The sequence below is a fragment of the Notothenia rossii genome (genome assembly GCF_949606895.1).
Source record: "Notothenia rossii genome assembly, chromosome: 7".
NCBI classification, from domain to species: Eukaryota; Metazoa; Chordata; class Actinopteri; order Perciformes; family Nototheniidae; genus Notothenia; species Notothenia rossii.
This window is the reverse complement of record NC_136905.1, coordinates 68,930,057-68,953,042: the sequence shown is the minus strand read 5'-3', so window position 1 is coordinate 68,953,042 and position 22,986 is coordinate 68,930,057. Positions and strand designations below refer to the sequence as shown.

General features: G+C 41.7%; 3 protein-coding genes across 6 annotated transcripts; all 3 read right to left on the bottom strand.

Annotated features, from left to right (window-relative positions):
• Positions 1-855: 855 nt before the first annotated feature.
• Positions 856-3,809, bottom strand: tmed8 (transmembrane p24 trafficking protein 8). 3 transcript variants are annotated; one of them, XM_079641555.1, is made up of 6 exons: positions 3,654-3,809; positions 3,189-3,300; positions 2,965-3,058; positions 2,778-2,871; positions 2,250-2,543; positions 856-2,110 (listed from the first exon to the last, which is right to left on the bottom strand). In XM_079641555.1, the coding sequence occupies exons 2-6, from the start codon at positions 3,296-3,298 to the stop codon at positions 1,893-1,895; spliced, it is 810 nt and encodes a 269-aa protein (XP_079497681.1). In that variant the 5' UTR covers positions 3,299-3,300; positions 3,654-3,809; the 3' UTR covers positions 856-1,892. The 3 variants fall into 3 exon arrangements, with proteins under 3 accessions (XP_079497681.1, XP_079497683.1, XP_079497682.1); XM_079641557.1 differs by having other exon boundaries at positions 3,189-3,335; positions 3,654-3,802; XM_079641556.1 differs by having other exon boundaries at positions 3,189-3,358; positions 3,654-3,798.
• A 158-nt stretch (positions 3,810-3,967) lies between these two features.
• Positions 3,968-6,477, bottom strand: noxred1 (NADP-dependent oxidoreductase domain containing 1). Its single transcript, XM_079641554.1, has 6 exons — positions 6,126-6,477; positions 5,829-6,010; positions 5,157-5,337; positions 4,923-5,077; positions 4,583-4,775; positions 3,968-4,490 (listed from the first exon to the last, which is right to left on the bottom strand). The coding sequence occupies exons 1-6, from the start codon at positions 6,284-6,286 to the stop codon at positions 4,406-4,408; spliced, it is 957 nt and encodes a 318-aa protein (XP_079497680.1). The 5' UTR covers positions 6,287-6,477; the 3' UTR covers positions 3,968-4,405.
• A 138-nt stretch (positions 6,478-6,615) lies between these two features.
• On the bottom strand, positions 6,616-22,966 carry atg2b (autophagy related 2B). 2 transcript variants are annotated; one of them, XM_079641549.1, is made up of 43 exons: positions 22,829-22,966; positions 21,784-22,195; positions 21,539-21,701; positions 21,268-21,420; positions 21,068-21,170; positions 20,662-20,824; positions 20,399-20,578; positions 20,216-20,312; positions 19,931-20,095; positions 19,656-19,807; positions 19,070-19,178; positions 18,545-18,788; positions 18,290-18,452; positions 17,640-17,729; positions 17,338-17,526; positions 16,908-17,181; positions 16,712-16,820; positions 16,431-16,632; positions 15,731-15,873; positions 15,471-15,628; positions 14,976-15,151; positions 14,741-14,891; positions 14,393-14,595; positions 13,568-13,648; positions 13,359-13,465; positions 13,168-13,260; positions 13,012-13,082; positions 12,851-12,927; positions 12,581-12,751; positions 12,355-12,487; positions 12,072-12,271; positions 11,168-11,397; positions 10,962-11,079; positions 10,567-10,758; positions 10,390-10,491; positions 10,180-10,258; positions 9,881-10,091; positions 9,721-9,790; positions 9,554-9,636; positions 9,283-9,404; positions 8,405-8,559; positions 8,159-8,308; positions 6,616-7,839 (listed from the first exon to the last, which is right to left on the bottom strand). In XM_079641549.1, the coding sequence occupies exons 2-43, from the start codon at positions 21,943-21,945 to the stop codon at positions 7,609-7,611; spliced, it is 6,225 nt and encodes a 2,074-aa protein (XP_079497675.1). In that variant the 5' UTR covers positions 21,946-22,195; positions 22,829-22,966; the 3' UTR covers positions 6,616-7,608. The 2 variants fall into 2 exon arrangements, with proteins under 2 accessions (XP_079497675.1, XP_079497676.1); XM_079641550.1 differs by having other exon boundaries at positions 14,741-14,888.
• Between the last annotated feature and the right edge of the window lie 20 nt (positions 22,967-22,986).

Below are 22,986 nucleotides of genomic sequence, written 5' to 3'. Positions count from 1 at the left end.
AATGATTGGTGGTAAATAAAGCAGTATAAAGCTATATTTATGTTAACACAACATTACAATGTTGTAAGTGTTAACTATTGGCGTATTGTTAGTATATGTTTTATGTTAGGGTTTTTTAAAACTGGTTAGGGTGGAATTTGTTTGTTATTATTCTGCCTCCCTCATATAGGCCTACAGCAAATGAGGGTGGACAACACACCTTCATTATAATACAGGTCAATGTAACAACACCACAAACTGCAGCCTAAAACAACAGCATTTAACATAAAATACTAGATTTGCTGGCTGCATTGGTGCAGAAAATATATTTATTCCTTAGGAAACAGTGTATGGTAAAAACATGTCTTCAACAAATATTTATCAGTACATACAAACACTTACTGCATGTCTCCATCAAATAAACAGTCATCATCAAAGACTTGTAATTTGAATTATACTTGAAGTAAGAAATAAATACTCTTTATCCTACTGCTTTCTTTGAATTCAGCAAAACATGAGGGACACTTGATATAATTCTGGTTCTGAGTGGCCTTTGGGGAAAGCTGAAAATAAAACCTGGTTTCATCAGCACATCTGTAACAATTATATTGAACCCCTAATGACACAATTTAATGAAAACACAAGGGACCCTTCTGAAGGGCTTTCTAATCTTGGCTCAGCAATGAGAATGTTATGAAACGTGGCGTCTCGTGACAGGGACAGAGACACACACACACACACACACACACACACACACTTTAATGACATCTCTTAAGTCTCATGTTTCAACATTTACCTGCTCTTCAGTTTCCAAACTATGAGTTACTTATCACAGTTTTCATATCATTGATCCAATTCCCAAATGAAACACAAAGAAAATCGTAATTTTCTCTTTATTGAGGAATATAAATCTTTAGGAACAAATGTGACCTTTACTTACAGTACAGGTTGAATAAGCAAACATGGGAAGCTTTAAACTGGTTGCTTTACAAAGTGACTCCATTAGCAGCCAGATCTGTGCCATCTTTGGAACATGTGCACAAGTGAGTGTGGTAGAAGCATCGATTTGGAACAAAGCAACATAATTATTCTAAAGTATGCAAAAAAAAAACACTTTCACATTTTCTTACAAAGAACTGTGGACAAAATACAGTAAGAAGAAGAATTACAACTGCTCCCTACCTCCAAAACAGCAAATATAAGGGAGTCAAATGTAAATATTGAATCTATATTACATAATAAAGAGCTTTATGTGATAAGGATGGCTTTTATTTGTGTCATAAAAAGCACACTCTGTAAAACAGTTACCACTTGCTTCAGTACATTCAACTTATATATTTTACTCCACACAGTAGGCGGCTCCGTGCACAGATTTGTACTATATCATAATATACCTCATTATCACGTGATTAAACAAAACACGTAAAAATAAATTACGATACAAACAGGAGGATAAATGCATGTAACAGCAAAGCAACATAATCAAAGGTGTATGCACAGGCAACAAAAACACATTTTTAGAGCACTGCTGATTAAGCACCTGTCTTTGGGAAATATATTCTGTGCAGGTGTTCCCTGATCACTGCTACCATAGAAATGTTACAGCTGAAGACAATATATGTTTTATGAGGGGCACTTGACTAAATAACACAGTGCATACACGGGAATATGGCACATGATATTCTTCAAATATCTCTCAGCAAGACATTGGAGCAAATGTTGCATTCAAAACTATCTGATTATAAATTCAACATGTGGCAACACAAGCTGAAAGTGATAAAAATAGATATACTTATATTTTATCTTTTGCTATATTATAACTTCATCTTGTTCCCCAACATTGGAATCAAAAATAGTTCATCGATCCTAAGAGTAGTATTTGATTGTAAATTATACATTCATAAACTTGCATCTTAGGCACTGTAATAAACTCTGTAGTAGAGGGTTTTATTTCGCCATAGTGAGTAGGAGTTGTCAAACTTCAGGAGGTAAGTGCCTTCACCTGGAAAATCGTGGCTCCCCCCCTGGACAGACACGTGACTGTCCTGGCGATATACAGGTAAGACTTCAGCCAGGTTAGAGTTGGTTTGGGTTTTGGAGCCTTTCTCAACATCTCCGTTACCGACGGGTGCTGCAACAGGAATCAAATAAACACACAAAGTCAACACACCCAGCTGCAGGAAAACATATTACAACCCTATTATGATGTGTTTTGTAGGAGCAAAATGAATGATGTGTTTTATAGGCTCATCATTCTGAATTTAACTGACCTTCAAGCTCCTCCTCTTCTTCTTCATCATCGCTTGACTCGCTGATGTGCACAGTGATAGAGCGGCTTGTGACAGGACTCCAGTCGAAATATATACCGAAGCCAATGTCATAACCATCTGTGGCAAACTCCCAGCATACTTTTTTGGCTTCAGGGACAGTGGGCACGTGAACTGTCATGATGTCGCCTCGGTACACTGTCACCACGCTGTCATCCTCCGTTCGAAGCTTTGCCTTCAGCTCCTTTAGTGCAGCAGATGTCCACGTAGTTGGGGGTTTCAGGGGTGGCATCTGGGCTGCCATCAGGAGGAAAACATGGCCATAAACAACTCGGATAATTCCTTATCCTGATTAGATAAGTCTTTTTTTATTGTAATTTGATTTGATTTTCAAAGTAGGTTCATGTTCATAAGGCTTAATTTCATCAAAGAGCAAATGTAATTTGTAACTTGATTTATGAAATCAACTTAAATCCAAATGATAGACAAAGCACGGCAGCGGTCATGATGGCGTGCTCTGCAGGTCCTCACCTTTCATCTCAGCGGAGAGCTGACAGCTCCCAGCACTGTTGTTCTCCTCATCTCCTTCCCCCGGGGCCCGCTCTGCTGGGGCCTCTTCATTACCCTGAAAAAGGCATACACACAAGACTAATGTTATAGCTGAGAAATTACATTATAATGCACTCTCCCCTCTTCTGACATATTAAACAATAAATACCTCAGAATGTTGCACTGAATCCTCCTTGTTTTCATCCATTTCAGCTTGGTTTTTGGATTCGGTGCAGCTCTGTGAAAGGTCTGTGTTCTGGAGCCTGAAAAGATAACAGAAAAAAACATTACAATATTTAAACAGTGAAGATTAGGCTTCAAGAAGTATAACTAGCAACGCGTTTCCTTACAGCAGCAGCTCTATAAGCAGCACTTTCTGCAGCAACAGGCTACCTGTCCAGTGGTCTGGTGTCGCTCTGCTTGGATGTTACCCCGGGGAAAGACGAGAAGGAGAGGGATGACAGCCGCGACTCGAGCTCTGATGTGTCTTCTAATCCCTCCATGGCTGTAAAGACAAGACAAACACCTCAGTCTGCGTGGCTGAAAAAGAGAAAACCCCGCCCCTTCCAACCAGAGGCAGCGAGGAAAAGATGAAAACACTCAAACTAACCTCTCCTAACATAATGCTGGCTACATACACTAACTACTGTTTGACATTTTATGAAACATATAAACCAAATTATAGTTAAAGACATATAAAAGAGCCGTTATGTTTATGTGGGTTTTTTCTCCCGAGCTTCATTATTAAAACTGGCATTAGCTAGGAGGCTAGCTGGTTAGCTCACATCGGCTAACGCTACCGAGCGGGCAGAGAAAGTACAGCCGAGGAAGCTGCGGTCACACCGGGCACAGACTTACCACGATGTCACGCTGTTGGTATGAAAACTCGACCCCGTTTTACTTAGGTCCGAATCAGGCCATCAGGAAATGAGCTTCCATATCACTGCAATCATGTGACGGGTCTCTCCAGTGTGCTGTTGCTTGTCAGGAAAAAACAGACCCTGAAATGTTAACACTTCCGCCTTTTCTCGAACATTGACGAAACTGCGAGTCTGAGCATCGACATCCAAGGCTGTTGAACACATCTGCTTATGGAACATTATAGAAAGCCCCCCCCCCCCCCGAAACATCTGAGTGAATATGTTTGTATCTGTGTATAAACTGTAGCCTACCCCATTGTTTAAATTTATGTAACTGTATTTGTATGCCCAGCTGTATCCCATGTGGATTCTGTAGGTTTGCTGCACTGTTTAACATATTTTTTGTACAATATATTTTGGTCAAAAAACAGATCATGTTCAATAAGTTCAATTATGTTCTGGTAGTATGCCGGAGGATACCAACTACTGCTGCATGGTGTAGATGTCTAGATGCAAATGTATTGATTTAATATATGAATCATATTCATTATGAATGACATACAAATACAAAAAAATACTGTTGAGGCTTTTTTATAGTTAAATAATCACTTTATATCATGTTATAATGTGCCAAGCAACATAAGGAACAGCATTTACTCTGAGTGGACATCCTTAAATAAGAAACTCTTAAGTTTTACAAAAGAGTGTAGGCTAATTGTCTTATTTTGCAGGTGTCTCAGAGATGCACTGTTACATAGATTTGCTGCTTGATAGAAAGCACAGCAATGGTGTCTCCTTGGTCTGGGCATCAGCGAGAGAAATCCAGGGAAAGGGTCTTTGTGAGGAAAAAGGAGTCCAATCAGGAATGACATGACTAAGTTAAACATGACAGAAATATATTATAGAGCGATATAGTGTTACACTCACTCCTCTGTAAGCAGGGTAGACGATGCACTGATGAAACTGTGTGTGTTTAAATCCACAGCGTGAGGCCATTTCTCTTTCAGGATTCTGTTGATAAGAGAGAGAGCATCACTGGATCCCAGACCGGTAGAGGTGCAGATATTTAGCAGGCTGTACAATACTGCACACACCCAGCTCAGACCAAGATAAATGCCACCTAAAAATAGGAATCACAAGTCAGCTTACTTCAAATCAAGTGTGATGCATCACTGCACCAAATTTCAGAGGCTTTCTCTTTTATTTTATATAACATTACACAAGCTCTGAACAGAAACTGCAAAGTCTGTTATAATGAAATACATACTACTCATTGTAAGAGGACACGATGCCTTTATAAGCAAATGATCTGTCAAAGCCGTGGTCAGATGAGTGCAGGTTAGCACCACATCTGCAGTGTCACAGGCGACAAAGTCATACTGTGGTTTGAGAATGAAGTCGTGTCCTAGAAGCTGTGCCAATCTGGGATAAAAGATCAAAAGGAACTGAATACCAATGACTGAAAATCCACAATGCTGTATGTGTTTGAGAGTGTGAGTACCTGTTGACAGGCACAGCAGAAGTGAAGCTGTACACAAGGCAGCTCTTTGAAAGGTGAGAGTGGAGATCAGCACATACTTTGGGGAGGTGAGAGGGCAGAGAGCAGAGGAACAGAACATCTGCCCACGCTGCCAGTCTGCGATTGTCAAATAAACATTCAACTCCTTTCTGGATTAATTCCACTGAAATAGGGAAGCAGCAAGGCAAACACATAGACAGGATTTAGAGTAATAAGACGAGAATGGAATAGATTCTTTTTTTATAAACTGTGACCCATTGACTCCCAATCCAAATCATATATTATTTCTACATTTGACAAATAAAAGACACCTCTACTGTTTATTGGATCCAAGTGCTTCTTCTATCATTTATGAATATTTTCTTAGGGAATTCTGCTCTTGTAATTTTTCAATAGCTTTCATGTAATGTTTTTTATATGATAAATATATTTTTATATGATTAATAAATGAAAATTCAGTAAATTCTTTATTGCAAAGTCTAATTAATGTTCAACCACTTCAATATAATGTGACCCAATATAACTGTAGCATTGTATTCCTACATCAGAGAAGTAAGAAGACACTTATTTTTATGGGATTTTAGTGTTTTTAAATGTAAGGTATATCTACCATGGTCTTTCGAGTCCAGTTAGTTTCTTATTTTGCCAATGTACCTGCAGAGTCTGTTGTTCTACTGGAGATCTTAATCTGTGATGGTTTGATTCCAGAATTTTCAAGGAGGGAGGTGAGCAACTGTCTCCCCATGTGACCCATCCCAATGATCCCAACGCAGAGGTCGCTGTCTTCTCCTGGTACCAATGAGTCTCTGTTTGCTCTGCGGCTTTTGATGAGACATCTGTAAAGGTAAACGTAAATCAATCAGAATAACTTAAAAGATAAACATATAGCAGTGGGGAAAATAATAGTGACGTTTCCTGTCTGCGTTTTGATTAACTCTACATATCATTTACCTCAATGAGTGAATCAGTTTACATAGGAAAGATGCGTGCGCGCACCCGCAAAACGTCAGTCCAGCCGAGCGTGCACGAAGGTAAAGTAACTCTTTCTCCTCCTCAGTAAGTGGATTCTCGAAAGACAAACTTCTCACATCAGCTAATAAGTCGTCCTCCATCACTATAAAGTGTCACAGTAAACAGTTATAAACCTTACGATATACTCAACATATTCTTTGTCCTCCTGTTTCCATGGCAAAAAGACAACTTCCGATGTAACGTCCTATATTTCAAAATAAAACTGTTCGTGACAAACGCTGCGTGTTGCTCTACTGCGAATCACAAAAAAAACACGTAAATCGAATAAAAAAGTAATAGAAATCGTGGCAATTTGAATAAAAACGTTTTGTTCCTACACCTGATCAAATATTGTAAATGTTTCAGCATAAGATATAGAAACGTTCAGCTCAATTACAGTTTTGAAATGTAAACCATAGCTACCCAACACTACTCTTCATAATCTAACCGTTTTTATTTCACTTTCATGCTTTTAATACAAATTGAACTGTACACTTATGTACATGAAATATTATCCTGTCCAGATAAACAAGAAAATAGGCAAATCAAAAGCCTGCAACACAACATTTCACAACTAGTATCATCAGTCAAATATACACAAAAAAACAATTGTGCAGGATATTAAGACTTTACTTCGTGGTTTTGAATCATTTGAAAATGTGAGTGTCAGAATGACACACACAAAACTAGAAACTATTTTTAAATTTTGAAGCAGCTTTTTATAACACCAGCTTATTGTGAAAATCCCACAACTTTGATCACAGCCCAAAAGAAAATTGTGAAACTTTATAACAAGTTAGGGTACTCCTCCCACCTGTCATTAATATAAGCGAGTTAACCTTAGTCACATAAAAGTGCTAACAACAGAACTTTACACAGCTGTAACACATTCAGTTTGCATGAAATGTTACACATTAGGGGGATATTTACAGTAAATAACAAAGTTAAATTAATTAAGGGTCATTACACCTATATTTATGTTTCTTGACACCAACCCCCACACACAATTTGTAAACAAAGCTGCTTGAGAATTAAGCCGATGTTGCACCTCATGGATACAACAGCCTATTTTTCTTCATTGTTATGATTTAGTATTTATAATTCCATTATCTATCTCCCAGCAGAACATTTTCCACATAAAGACAATGTGTGGCTTACAAATCCATCAATCTTCATCCATCCCTTTGATTAAACTTACAGTTAGACGATGCTGATAACCATGAAGGCACTGTGAGGGAACTGGTAAGCGGACACAAGCTGAATCACAGTAGCTCAAAATGCCACAAGATGAACAGTATTTTATTTACACCAGAGCTGTATGAGCACTTCTGAGATGTTCCTATTCGAAACAACGTTCTGAAGAAAGTTTCCGATACATTTATTCTGCACAGTCATGGTTTCAGGTACCATATGGCGATAAGTGTTACTCCTCGCCCTGCCTCCATTTCTGAGACTCCTCCTGGCGTGCATCAGGGTGAATCTGGTTCCTCATTCCGCCCAACACATTGGAGGTGGCTTCAGTGGCCATGATGAGGGGCTTCACCACAGCTGGGGGCAGCTGGCGGAGAACCCCCCCCACTGCCCCCGTCATGCCGCGCTGCTCATGCTCCCGGGTGGCTGTGTCATAGATGGTCAGGGCTGTGTCTGTGATGCCCTGTTGATAGAAACAACACCAATTCCTCATTAAAAACAGTTTCTCTCAATTACATTCTCAATATGCCACTTTCTGCACCTAGGGGTCTTTCAATCAAAACCATAACATAAGATGGAGTTTGGTGGCGTTGAGTCTTTCATTGCAGTCAGCATCGTCCAATTACGAGTCCTACAGTTTAGGTGGTGTTATCAGGGGCTGCATTATCTAACCAAAATAGTGTTTTATAAAAATGTGGCTTAAAGCTTGATTCAATTTATGACGGAATGAAGTAGCCCAGTGAAGTGAACATATTGGTCATGGTATCTTTAGGTTTGTTTACCTCTTTTACGACAGTATAGGCTTTGGCTACACCTTCTCTCAGGTCCACTGGCTGATGAGCCAGTCCGTAATGGGAGAAGCGTTTTATTCTCTTCGTGTCTCTCTCATCAGGCACTGGGGACACCATGTCATAGGCCGTCTCTGCTGCGGCCTAAAAACAACACAAAACACAAGAATGTCAGATGTATCGTAATGACTTTAGTAGTAAATCCAGACTTTTTTAGGAATGGTGTTAACGGGTCATTACCTGGATTGTGCGCACCATCCTGTTGGTGAGCTCCAGAGCGGCCATAGCAGTGGAAGTTCCAAAGGAGGCCGTGCCGCGCTGGAACCCACGGACTATCCGACCGTCTTTCCTGTACTGCTCAATCGGGAGCCAGACCAAGTCCCTGAATCCCTGAACTGAACAGAACAATCATCTTAAGGACAGGGAAGACATTACCTAAGAGACGCACCAGAAGTAGGAGGCTCATATACTGTAAATTACTTTCACTGCACTTATCTAAGGAAATCATGAATTACACTTTGCCCAAGCTTCAAATACATTGATTAACCCTGGTTTTATCCTTTTTTAAATATTGGAGAAAAAAATATTCTGCAGTTATGGCTTACATTTGTAAAAGCTGCCAAGAGGTAACGATAAACTGATTGTATTGAATAGCAATTGAAACGGGTTAAAAAAAGACAAGCAGTAATAGGTCTAGCTCATTATATCACTTGTCCGACTTTAAGTGTTTGTCATTGTTGACTAAGTGCCACAATGTGTGAATATATAAGTATATTTAACTATCATAAAATGTAATCATTTATATAATTTCTAATTATTGTATAAAAAAGAGGAAATGTATACAAATGTAAAAAGACAAATGCATATATATTATATGTTGATCATTGATTAACACTATTTTTTTTTTTTAACCGTGTAACCAAATCTAATTAAACTAAAACTTAAATCTCCTCTCATTAGCGCTTGACTGTAGTTACTGTGCCTATAGCTCGTTTGTTTTAGGTTTGATATGCGAACAGAAAGTCAATCCAATAACCATTAAAGGGCATTGTGTAATGTAGGTTCACTTGATAACACAAAACGCCTGTGACTGGATTCATACCCTGTATATAACTCACCGAGCTGGACCAGAGAGTGAATGGGCCCCACACCCCCCAGGAGTCCTGGAAGCTGATTCTTCTTTATGTCATTAAGCCACTCGTTTATTGCATAGGAAAACAGCTTATCCACACCTAATAATCTGAAACCCATATTAGAAAAGGATTAATTTCCTAGGAAAGAGTATTAGTACTGAGTATGTACGACACCTTTTAATAAGGTCTACTACTTTCATGATATTAAATAATAAGCAACACAATGGGGTGTGAGATATTACTCAGATAAACATACCCTTGTCTATAACACAAGCGCCGCAGTTTCAGCTCTGAACAATTAAGCTGCGTCAACCCGATAATGATCCCTGCAAATGTTCCCTGAAACAAAGACGTCCTGAAATCATTCACAAAGCACAAGTTAAATAATGTGATATTAATACAAAACCCTCTTAGATGATTCACCTGCTCCATTGCTACATGTTTCCCATGGTAATCCAAGCGAATGGGAACCTCAGAGGTAAATCGAAACTCCCTGTTAGGAAAAGAAAACGTTGGCAAACATGAAACAAGCTATTCCTTTTTTCTTTAAAGAGGTTTCATTGTTTGGTTATTTAACACAGACCTAAAGAAGATTGGCTGGTCTGTGAAGGAAGGAGTGGAGGCTTCGTCGTCAGTCACTTCCTCCCTGCCACATGTGGGGTAACCGTTGTGGCTCATGCGTCTCTGAGCAGGCACTGAGATGATGGGGGCCGGGTCCTGGCTGCTGCCCGCCTGCTTGGAGAAGCTGCAGGAGATCTCTGGGGCAGACGCTTTCTTTGTGGTCACACAAACAGCTGCAGAACAAATATTATCATGAGTCAGTGTTTTGGAGTGAAGGTTTTGTTCAATGTGTGAGTTTAGGTATTTGGGAATTGATTTTACCTTCTTGAGCAGGCGGGGAGAAAAACTCTACTTCAGTAGCAAGACTGGTGAAGAAGTCCTTGAGGAAGAATAGTGCGTCCTTCAAACAAACAAAAAACAAGACTTTCACCCTAATGTTGCTGAAGATGCTGGTACATACAGGGGTAAATGAAGAAATAAAGGTCCATATCTTATCTTACATTTAATATACGCATCTGCATGAGATTTTACCTGATCAATGTTGAGGCGAAGGGGCATCAGTGAAACACGCAAACAGCACTCTTGAGGGGCTTGGCCTGACTCCGGACACATGTGCAACGCCTTCACTGTCAACTGAGACAAAAGAAGCAAGACGTTACACAAAGCCACAACTTGACTGTGTTAATGTGAGTGTGTTGGATCCCTCACCATGTTAGAGTGGGCTTTTCGAGGCATTTCTTTGCTGGAATACAAATAGAGGAACTTGTTCATCTGTGAGGTAGCCAGTCTGTCTCGAATCTCCAAGTCCTGCACGACAAACACCTGCCGAGAGACTGGCTGATCCACCGCTGGCCCAGAAGCCACCTGGGCCTGTGGGTACACCTCATGCTGAAACCTCACCTAGGGAAAAAGTCAAAGACAAGATTGTGAACGGTGAAGATATGACGTAAGGTATATGTAAGTAGACTATGGGCATGTGTTGATTTAGCGTTCTTCTCTCCTCATTGAAATTTGAAAATAAGATGCTGGCGCTCAGGAAAGGAAGTAAATAAGGACACTGTAATCAACCACTAAGGCTCATTCCAGTCGAGGAGGAACTTTACTTTGCTGAGTTGTATCTCCATCAGGACGTCGGCGTTCCTTCCTCTTCCGCCTCCGGCCCGTCCTGAAGCCTTGGCCTGTCTGACTGGAGTTTGAGAGGGGGAGCAATGGGGTGTAGTCCTGCAAGGCAGAGAAAAGGGTAGAATCAAACAAGTCTGTTGAGCACATGCAATACAGTGTGTGCACGGTCACTTGTTGTTTTGCTCACCCCCGGCTTCTTGCAGGAGAGGGTGTGAAAGTTGCACCTCCAAAGTCTTTCCCGCCATACAGGTGCCAGATGACAGATATCTCTTTGACGAGGTAGCGCACCTCGGGGGTGGGAAAGTTCATGGCCCCGCGGCTGGAATCGCTCCCGTCTAGAGGCTGACTGAAGTAATCATCTTTGATTTCCACAGGATCTGAGGTAAGAAGTTTCACCACCGGCTCCTGGTCAAGATCCTGAAACACATATAACTCACAGTGAGCCAACACACACTTTGAGTTTCTTGTAAACATAACGGCCCGTCTACACAGCAGCTTAAAAAAAATCTTCCAACGCTTCTGCCCATTCATTTTGAATGGGGCGACGTCACTTTGCCTCACTTTTCGCCGAATTGCATAGTGGGTAAGCAAAGCGAAGATTTCCAGGATTTTCAGGATTCAAAAGTTGAGCAATGTTCAACTTTTGAAGCTGAGGTGGAATCGTCAGCCAATCAAATCCCATTTATGCAAATCTGACATTACAAGCGCTAGCCAATCAAACCACGTGTAAGCTGGGAGAGAAATTTCCTCATATTTCAAACGAGAAATTACGGTAGCAAATCACCCGGTTCTTTACGACCAGACTATTTACCGGGATACAAACCGGAGGAACCAGGCATGGAGGGAGGTGGCAGAGACAGTGGGTGAAACTGGTAGGTTTTCACCTGTTTGGGGAGTTTATATATTTATTAAAATCCCCGGGGTTTTTTGCTTTGTATGTCGGGGGCGGGAGATTCATGTGATTGGTTGTTGGTCGCGTTGCTCGCAAAAAATCCCCAAGCTTTCAGACACGCCCACCTCCAAGATTTTCATGATTTTTTTAACGCTGCTGTGTGGACGGGCCGTAACTGTGTGAAGGAGTGTGTCCTGACCTGTCCTCTGGACCCGGGTGTCTCCAGGATACAAAAGTCGTCCGTCTCTTGGGCCAAGTTAGGGACAGGAGTGATGAGAGGTGAGTGAAGCATGGGGTAAGTGGGGTTTGAATCTTGGATACAATTCCCACTCTCATCCGGGAACAAGAATAGGTCTGAGCGAGGCGGGTCGTGGTCTTGATTTGGCTCCTCACATGCACCTATGGATGTGTACAAAAAGAATAACCTCTAGTTCAGCTATATCATTTATGGAGCTAAAACTTTAATATCTACTGAACCTCACCATTCTGCTGCAGCCCTGGTGCCTGCTGCCCGTCGGTCTCCTCCATAGCTTCACTCATCAGGTCCTGCAACATCTGCTGCTCTGTCTCCGCCAGCAACAGTGTCTGAGATGTGGGCCGGCTGGTACGCTCCACCTGTACACAAACACACTCATTTTAAACACGTAAGACCAACAGAGTTTTTTTTAAATCCTATTGTAGCTACTGTATGTTAGCGTTAGTGCTGACCTTGGCTCTTTGTGTTGTGCTGCTCTGCTTGGCTTCTGGTTCTGCAGGGGGCAGTAAGTCTCCGTAGCTTGCCACATACTGAATGAGGTTCATGAGGGCGGCGCAGGAGTCCGAACACGTTCTGATGTGAATAACGTCACTGGAACAGCGCAGCTCAAATCTGGGCTCCAGCTACACGCCAAGAGACAGTCAAAACGTTTAATTTCAACCATATTTTCAAGAGCACACATCAAAAAACATGAATGTCATTTAAAGACAGACAACTCTTACCAACTTTCCGTCCACTCCAGGTTTGACAGCTGTAATCCTCAGCTCCAAAGTACCCATGTCTACCACTTGGACATAATCTGTGACAAATAAACAAAAGCTAACATTGATCAACACATTGAAATTGTAATATTCGAAGCAGCGTTTTAAAAAGATCTTCTTACCGCGCGCCAGATTGACGGAGACAGCGTTACTCTTGTCTGAGAGGAACAAAGCTGCTTCATCCAAAATGATCCTGTGAATAAAACATATTTTTTTATGACTCAATTGTGATTACATTTCTCGATTTTGTATCAGAAACACCAGTAGCCTGCTTATACCTGAGCGTTGAAGAAGAGTGGTCTAGAGAGACACTGCTGGAGATGCTGAACGTTTCTACAACCAACAGTGATCTGATTGGCAGGTAAAGGGGTCTGTCAAGAAAAAAACTAATTAGAAAACACACACAGATAACATATAACTCATATTACACATAAACTAATCTAGTGGGAGGTCTTCAGTCTATAATTACCTGTAGTCTAGAGAGCAGCTCCACAGGTGTAAATGTAAGGTGGTGACAGACGTCGGAGGGGCGTAACCCAACACAGGCTCATCGGAAACATTCAGAAAGTCGACCATCTGTTAAACAGAAAATGGTATTAAGATTACAGATGTGTGATTTGCTTGCATCATTTTCTTCCACTGCTCGCTGAACATCTGTGTGAAGGCAAAAGAGCCTACCTGGTCATACCAGCCCAGGCTGGGTGGGACCACTCTGTGCTGCAGCGTGGCTCCTCTCACTCCAACAGCAACCAGGAACTCCTGCAGAAAAACAAAATCGAAATGATATTTTAAACACCAGTTCTGCCAAATGGGGAAATGTTGACTGAATGTGGTGGAAACAGGAGCCACAGCGCAGGTGTGGTGTCAGGAATAATCCAATAATCAACATATCATCATGTTGCCCAGGATTCAAATATTGACTTAAGCCCTGTTGACACAAAGTCAAAGTTGTACGATCGCTAAACAGTTCACACTCTACTACATCTAGCCAATTTGACCAAAAAGGGACAAGATAAACCACGTAAAACCAGCTAGGTATCTGGGGTGAGTCTGAGATGCAGCAAAAGTGTGAACCTTGAAGCTTCAAAACAACTTCAAACCAATCGGTGACATCCCAGAGCCTATGGTAGTTTCACATCTTTAGGCCTCTAAAAACGATTCAAATGTACATCACTATGGGGAAACTGTTCACACTCACGTAAAACCAGCTAGGTATCTGGGATGACGACGGAAAAAGTGCCAGTCTTGAAGCTTCAAAACAACATCAAACCAATCGGTGACATCCCACTGTCTATTGTAGTTTCACATCTTTAAGCCTTAAAACTATTCAAATGTAACAAACTGAACATCACTGTATGTGGAAACTGCTCACAACTGGGACTGGTCTAAAAAGTATGTTTCTTCACCAGCAGTCCCACACATTTCAACAGACAGCGAGGTGAACTACAGCTGTTCTTTCCCCCGGCTTGGCCTTTTTACCCGTCAGTGATTTGTGTAATGTACCTTGACATTGCGCTCTGCATTCTGTGATGAGATTTTAACAGCGACAGACAGCATGCTGCGAGCCTCCAGACCAATACACTCTGAGGGTGTCGAGGCTCTCTCAGGGGAAGTCTCTGATTGGTAGATGGTTGGCTCTAACCAGTGGGGATGAGTCCTGCATGGCAACTTGACATCTGAGCCAGGCGCGCCTCCATCCACAAGTCCTGAGCACATCAACAGAGGGAGAGGCATAAGAGTGATGTAGAAACAGTATGGTTATAGAGGAGAAATCCATATATAGGTTACATTATGACAGGATACCTCATACACACAACAGCATTAGATGATATTGTAGTGCAGTCGGTTTACCTTGATGATACATGCAAATGTTACTGGTGTGGAAGCAGAGGTAGTGTTGGTCTTTATAGCCTTCGTACTGCGTCACACTGAACAGCACAGCATTCTTCACCTCCAGCCAGAACTCGCCATGTTTGTTTTTCAGTATGGTTTTATCCTCCTTCTTGGAGAAACATGGAAAGTCAATTCTTCTTTGCATAAAACCAGATACAAGGCGTGTCTGGATAAAACACTGTGAACTGTTTACCTTTGCGTTAGTTTGAAGAGCCACCAGGCCGTGGTTGACACTGATGATGACAGAGAACAGGCTCTGGGATGTCTTGCTTTGGGCTTTGGGTTTCTTCTTCTTGCGGGACCTGAGGCCCAGGTCAGAGGCAGGACAGTAATAGTGCATGGTCTCCTCGTCTGACCCACTGGTCTCATCTGTAAGCACAAGTGAATGATGAGACAATCACTTGATGGTTTAAACAACAATTTCAATGTAGACATTTCTACAACCTGAAGTATATCAGGAGGAAATTGTAGATTTAGACATCCAAATCCTGACCTGAGATTCTGGTATATTTAATGCTTTTATTATTCTTATTTTCATTCTTAGTTTAAGATTTTACCCACTAATGGACAGCTTTAGCTATCAACAGATGTATTCTGGTGCTTCTGCAACTCTCGATGCTTCTTGTCCCTAAAAAAATACAAAATAACACAATGCAAATGACTGGGAAATGTTTTATTGTTGCCTCACCTTCGGGGCCGGTGGAGCGGAACTGGCTGAAGCTGTCCTTGGAGTAGGTGTTGATCAGCTGACTGGCCACAGAGAGCCCCACTCCATATGGCATGCTTTCCACCGTCTCCACTGGAGAGGGGGCAGTGGGCTCCCACAGCAGCAGGTCATTGTTTATCCTAAAATATTGGGAATATACAATGAATTAATGGAACATGGAGGGGTAAGTATATATTTTGATGTTCAGCTACTACATGTGAAAAACAAAGCAAATGTGGTACCTGTTGTGTAGTTTCTCATAAAATGCCTTGCTGGGCAGCACTAACTGCACATTGGGGAAACACAAGTCAAGGATGAAGCGAGAGTTGTTCATGGTTTTCTCCTGGAAATCCGTCATCTCAGCAACATCACCAGGGATGACCATCTAAAATAAAAAGAAAGATGATCTAACCTTGGTCATGTCGACAGGTTGGCATGCAAAGCAGTGTTCATGTCGCTGTTTGCATAATGATGCCTTTGTAATACATTACAAAACATCAATCAGAATAAACTCGCTCCTGAATGCAAATGATTACACCCGCAACCTGATTTGGACCGATACCTTCATCAGGACTGAAACAACTACTCTTGAATTAGGCAAATTCAAAACATTTCTTTTTCAAATATAAGGAAATATGTTGGCTGCATAACTACTTATAGTCTAAATAGTGTTTTTCTAATATCACACATATTCGTGCATTGATAGCATGCCTTATAAATGGTCTAAATCGAGATCATGTTGAGAATGCTACTATGTATAAAGAGAGCAGACTAGCATAAATAAATGATGGCGTATCTATACACCTGGATATATTTGTAATCCAATGTATTTCGCTCAATTGCATTTTCTCCGTTTTTAAGCAGACATGCAAGTTCACATGTAATAACAAAAACAGTAGTTGGCTGTAAATTCAAATGTTTTTCCCTTTGGCCAGGACATACCTCTTCATTCTCATACATAACCCTTCGTGATGAAAAGGGCGATGGCTCTGGTTTCCCAAAGTCACAGACATCCTTCAGTGAATGGGCAGCCCCTTCCTCCTCTTCTTCCTCAAGGGAATGGTCCTCGGCCCCCTCGTCATCTTCAGCCGTCACCCGCTCAAGGATAGAGTGGACTGCTGTGGGGTTCATCTTTAGGACAACCCTGACCAAAGAGATGCAATATTTATGAGAGGCGCCCCTGTTATGGGCTGATAGGGTTGAGGCTGGTTAGATAAATTTACCTCGGCCAATCAAATTTGACACTTTCAGATGTCGTCATGTCTCCATCCATGGTGTGGGACACCCTGAAGAACCGAACAGCTGGTTGATCCGGCTCCTCCTGAAACTTCCCTGTGCAAAGAATACAAATAAAATCAGTTAGGGAGATATTAAAATCCTCAAAGGGAAGTTTAGATTAGAACAAATTCAACCACATACCAGTAAGCTCCCTGAAAGTGAGCTCCATTTTGGTTTGGTCAGGAGAGCTGCCACCCATGAACTCCGTCTTCATTTCCAGGTCTTCCATCTCCAGGTAGAGTACTTCCTTCTGTAGGGACTTCTTGAACCAAGGGCCCCTCTCCTGATCTGAGCGCAGGTCAGGGATGGGGAAGCGGATTGCAAGGCCAAGCAAAGGAGCATTGACCGTCAGCGATACATGACAGTTGGTGGGAGTGTGGCTGTCATCAAGGAAAACCTCTGTAAAGGCCTTATGCTGCGAAATGAGTTTAAAAAGACACATAATTAGACATGTAAGAGAGCCTAGACATTCAATATGCAACTGTTTTACCTTTTTCATCTCAGTGGCTCACTACTTTTACATATCATTTCAGAAATATGAATACATGTGTAGTTCGTAGGAAGCCCTTACCAAGCTGACATGTTTATTATAGGATGTGTACATGTGGGAGGCCATCAGCTCTGTGGTGGCCAGCTTCTGAGGCTGTAACAAGGAGTTGAGGCGGTCTACGATGCTGATGTCCAGCTCACAGCGCACGGGGCCCAGCTCCACCTGGATCTCTGCTTTCCTAGGAATGGTGCTGAGGCGAACCTGGCCGCCCTGCACACACAAACAAATGGTTTGACTGAGGAAAAGCAGGACAACAACGCTGATAATGTGTTTAAATGTTAAGTAGTGCTGTGGTTTTGTATTGGACTAACAAATGCTGTTACCTGAGGGCCCCTGCGCTCGGCCTGTTTGTAAAGCAGGTGGAGGCAGCTGGTGAGCGGCGCAGCAGCGTCAGGGGTGTCAAATGTCAGCAGCTGAGGTGTGGCAGAAAAGGAAGTGAGAAACTCTCATGCCACGTGTGACATCGGCTGTCACGAAATCGGCACATTATATATATATATATACACAGTATATATATATATATATATATATATATATATATATATATATATATACACACAGTATATATATATATATATATACACACAGTATATATATATATATATATATATATATGTCACTGCCCAAAAAATCTGTCATGATGTTTTTTTAATGAAAAATAATAATAATGTTATCAAATGCATCTTTATCATTAGGCTTTTATTTTGGTTAATGATTTAAACTCAAAATGTTGTTGTATTGAGATGGAAAGGCTGTATCCATAACTGCACAAAAGCGTACAAGAGGAACAAACAGGAAATATGTAAGAGGTGTTGGAATAAAAAATATGTGACTTATTAAGATGATATTCAAATATCATGGGTATCTTTGCTAATGGTATATTGCAACACCCCAAGGCGTATTGAATATATATATGCAGTGTGTAACCAACCAAAACTGCACAATAGGCTAAGCTCAGGCTGGAAACACTAACCTCAGTGTACTGAATGCCTCGTTGGGAGCCACCAATGGCGGCCTCAGAGGGAAACAGACACTCCAGGAACTCCATCCGGTTCAGGGAGACGTCCGTGCTGAAAGTCCGCAGACTGGACCCCTGACAGTGCTCATAGCTGATCTTCAGGCCCTGGCCCACAAACCTGGACATTTATAAAACCCCAGATCAGACAGACATAAAACACTTAGATGAAAAATCAAGTGTAACCTTGCAGAAAATATGTAAAAAGGCCACCTTAGATGGTCATGGGGACAAGCTTGGTTAAACACTATCCGAGACTGAAGGAAAGCAGCTGGAGCGAGACGGCCCGGGCCCATCATGTTGAAGAACTGTGCCGCCATGGGGCCGAGGGGGCTGGGAGAAGCATCTGGGGGGGGCAGCGGGTCGATGTGGAGGACGGCCACAGCCAGGCTACTCAGAGTTAACCTCAATACCAGCTCTGGCCTGGACTCATCACCGTGCGTTTTCGTTGGATGGGCTGAAAAACAAATCCACAAAATACTTCATTTCAGTGGTTTAATGATAACCATGTGCAACAGAAGGTTAGGTTTGTAAAGAGACCAGCCGGAGTGACTATCATATCTACAACCAAATATAAATAAAGGTCTAATCGGGAAGACATGTTGATGTTATCTCTGGTTAGAATGAAATCCTACAAAATACTTTCCATCTTCCAGCACAGTGCCAGGTGTAACAGTATTTAGTAGTTACATGTGTATAAAGTATGTAAAACATAAACAGGTACATTGTGATACTTACATGTCTGTCTCAGTAGTTTTTGAGGGAAATGGGAATCCCGTTGGGCGGGACTTTCATTAGTGTGCTTTTCTCTTTGTCGTGGGACATCCATGTAATCATCCCACAGAGCCTACAAACACAGACAGGATGCCAGATAGCTTTAACAACAGAAGCTCATTTGGGAGGATTTAACCACAGAAACTAAAACACTGAAGTGTCAATTATAAACCTCGTAGTTTTACCAGCACAAAAATAAACAGTTATTGTAATGCCCTTTACTGAGGATATCAGTTTTTAGGAGAGTAACAAAACCACAGGGAACTCTTATGATCAAATTTGAAATATCATAATAATATTTTCACCTGATTATTTTCTTAATTCTCAATTATTTGGTTTACAAAATGTCAGGAAATGGGAAAAAGATTCCATCCCAGTTCCTTAAAGTCCAATGTGATACAGTTTTATTTCACATAAAACTGTATAAAACTGAGATAAATCGCTTATCTCTTTTTTGTCTATTGACTAATGGATTTATTAATCACCCTGCTTGTCCCTGCACTTATTTCAATGTGTCTTCATGACTGCAGTCAAACAGACGAAGACTTACTGTGGCATTTCCAGAAGGAGATTCTCCTGGTGAGGCAGAGTAGTTGCTATTGAGGGACAGATCCAAGTCAACGGTGGGGGGTTCACCCAGAGGAGGAAGGGATGACAAGCTGTGAGACATGTCCATGTCTGCCATGGAGAAGAACACATCATCTACACCAAACACAAAAAAACAAATCAAAGGAAAGGAAGAAGAAAAAAGAAATGTCATTAGTTAAATGCAACCATGACTTCTGATTTGTCTAAAACTCTAGGGCTAGGGCATCTCAGTCCAACCTCGACTAGACACAGTTCTGGTGGTCTGGCTCTCAAAGAGGTCTGCGTCCGTCCCTGGCCCAGCAGTGTCCTTCTTCAGACAGCGGTTCAGCTCCATGTGGAGTCGATACTCATCCTCTTGCTGTATTGGTCGGCTCTTTCTATCCTTGGCCCATTCCTGTGCACCTTCACACAAAGCAAAGGAAAATACTCTCTTCTTAATATATGTATTTAGCACATTATGTAACATTATAACCCTGCTTGATCCACATGTTCTCCTTTATCTTTCCACAGAGGGTTTCTCACCTCCACCAGAGAAAGCTCCACACAGGTCCAGAAGAAGATGAACTTGCCGTGGGGACAGCAGAATAATAAGTGTATCAATATGTCCAACAACATCCAGCTGAAAAGCAAAGCATGTAAAACACACTGGTGGTTAGTAACAAATACCCATAGCTTGTTATATTGATTTAATAATGACTGATTTACCTTTGCTCCAGGCATAGCCATGTTGTTTTTCAGAGTGAGGGACAACTCAATTTGACCACAGAGGCTCCCGACCTGCACAGGTTCAAAGGGTGTTGTGGAGGAAACAGGCTCTGTAAACTGGGGATGAGGCTCACATATTATTTTGGGATTCCAGCTAGGTGACAGTTTTGGGTCATTTTCCTGCAAAATAAGAAAAACATGTTGTTAAACGCTGATACATACATACCGTTTCATGGCAAATTTCAAAGACTTACTACACTAACCGTTGGAGTGGGTGAAGATTTACAACCAGCACGGGACACATCTGAGAACTCATCCCAAAATACGGTCATGTCTTCCATCTGCAAGTTTTTATGTGCAAATGTGGTTGGCTGATGCACATTCACACTGGAGCTCTCCTCGTCGGTTTCATCGCAGTAAACAATCCTGAAAGCAACAGCAGAACACAATGAGCTTAACAAGGACCTGCAGTTTAATAGTTCATACTATTAGCTGCAGCTTCTTTAGCACTGTGTGAATACTTTTCTGATTTCTTGTAAAATCCTGATCAAGGACTTTAAAGTGATAGTGGATGAAGGCTGGAGTTTCTAGAAGAGTAGTTACTGATTTTGAAAAATAATTCGAACATTTTGGAGATTGCCTGATATCCCATGGACAGTCCCCACTTACTTTTTTATTCGAATCTCAAGGGCGATTCCAGTTTTAGAATTTTCGGGAATGTGTTCGACTCTGAGAACTGTATCCAAAAATGTCACCTTAACTCTTCTCAGAACTGCACGATGGAAAAATAAAAGAAATGACTTTAAATAGACATAGGCTGGTTACAATGTTTGGTTTGAATGTTGCCTAGCAGCATAGACACACCGTACCTGTCTCTATCGTTTCTGCAAACTTCTCTAATCCCTCGAAAGGCTGGAAGCTCTCTCCCATATCATCTGTGAGTTTCTGGCTGAGACATTCTTTGGCAAGCTGCATGCTGCTCGTCATGAAACTGGACCAGTACATGGGCTCTGTGCCAGATGCTGGAGGAACAGCCAGTGGTGACACAGTTATTGACTTTTCTGTCAACTTTTAAACATGTTACAAAACATGTTTCACATCGATCCAAATGCTTTAATCAAAGAGTCTGACTCGACTTACCCACTCTCGGCCTTGGTCTGAGCACCATCTCCAAACCTCTGATCTCCAGGGCACAGTTTTCGTGCAGTAGGGCAGCCCATGGAACCGTTAGAGAAATTGTCTGGATGAACCCCGCAATAACCTCGAAAGGTGCATCTGCTGTCTCTAGGAGCTCATTGAGTGACTGAGAAAGAAAAGAAAATGCTCAAGTCTCTCCTAAATCAAATAAATTCATCTGTTGTACGTCTGCAACAAAACAAACATACCCATTTATCCAATGGCACTTGTGCAAGTGTTCCAGTGCCTTGATAGAGGTCTAAACTGAGCTGATCCAAACTCAGTTTCTCTTGAAGGAAGTTTCCAAGGTACCTATGCAGAAGGTATCTGCAGGCCCGCTTCTTGATGGATTCCGAAAATGGCCAAGGCATTTTAACTCAAAAGGTGAACAGTTCAGTGTAATAAAAGGGATCTTGAGGCCCTGAAACGGAATGCTATAGCTACTATAAATGAATCACTAGTGGTACAGTTGTGTCATCCTGTCGACTTAAAGACATTGGGAAATCGTGAACTCAAACCCCCCTCACATCCTAAAATAAGGGTCACTTTGGAGGATGTGCGACACTCAGGGTTGTGTGCGGGAAATGGTCTGACTCCAGTTTGCTGCTGCTATGGAAAGACCTATGACAAAACACACACATGCAATTTGACACTTGTCACAACATGAGCGTTAACACATAATGTTTACAACACAGCTGAAAACAACAAGCTGCGTCAGTTTGACACAGGAACTGATTTAAATTGCTCTAAAATTATAATAAAGATCAACACAACATAACATGTCCAGTTAACGTTAGTGTTATTCTAAGCACACATTTATCCTCCAAGTGATAAACAAGCCAAATGCACTTGGAAATAATCGTTAGCATGCCAGAGAGTTTATAGTTAATAGCTACCCTTAGCTATGTTTACTTTATCAGGGCTGTCATCGTAGTAAAGGGATGGGAGTCGCGCTAGCTAAACAAAGGCATACATTTAGCTTAGTAGCCGGCTAGCAAGGCTAGCGACGTTAGCTAGCCTAACAACCACTCCTGTCTGCAGAGTGAGGCAACATTAGCATAGCCGGCTAACTGTAGCAGTACACGCTCGCTGGATGGCTAGCTAACCCTTAAATCAAAAATCTCTCAAATTATGACCCTAACCCCTGCACTGTACACTGACAAATAACACGTTTCACATATACACCAGCGCAATGTGACTAAACAGATAGACAAATGAACACACTTGAAGATATTAGTGCAGCTGTCAAGTTACCTTCTGTGTGAGTTGTTTACAAACACTCTCATGACTCCGCACCGATTGAGCCCACTCACTCCGGGGTGGGATTAAACCATGACGTCACAACATGGCGGATCTGTGTAGCTCACCAGACACTTCACTGGGTCAACGTTTATTTTAAGGTCGTTATTTAG

Coding starts and splice junctions, on each gene's coding strand:
- noxred1 (XM_079641554.1), bottom strand. CDS start 6,286: ATGGAGGACGACTTATTAGCTGATGTGAGAAGTTTGTCTTTCGAGAAT. Junction 5,338..5,828: donor TAGAACAACAGACTCTGCAG/GTACATTGGCAA, acceptor TCCCTATTTCAG/TGGAATTAATCCAGAAAGGA. Junction 4,776..4,922: donor GTGTCCTCTTACAATGAGTA/GTATGTATTTCA, acceptor TCCTATTTTTAG/GTGGCATTTATCTTGGTCTG.
- atg2b (XM_079641549.1), bottom strand. CDS start 21,945: ATGCCTTGGCCATTTTCGGAATCCATCAAGAAGCGGGCCTGCAGATAC. Junction 21,421..21,538: donor CAGACCAAGGCCGAGAGTGG/GTAAGTCGAGTC, acceptor CTGTTCCTCCAG/CATCTGGCACAGAGCCCATG. Junction 18,789..19,069: donor AAAACTACTGAGACAGACAT/GTAAGTATCACA, acceptor TTTGTTTTTCAG/CCCATCCAACGAAAACGCAC.
- tmed8 (XM_079641555.1), bottom strand. CDS start 3,298: ATGGAGGGATTAGAAGACACATCAGAGCTCGAGTCGCGGCTGTCATCC. Junction 2,872..2,964: donor ATTCAGTGCAACATTCTGAG/GTATTTATTGTT, acceptor TGCCTTTTTCAG/GGTAATGAAGAGGCCCCAGC. Junction 2,111..2,249: donor AGAAGAGGAGGAGCTTGAAG/GTCAGTTAAATT, acceptor TTCCTGTTGCAG/CACCCGTCGGTAACGGAGAT.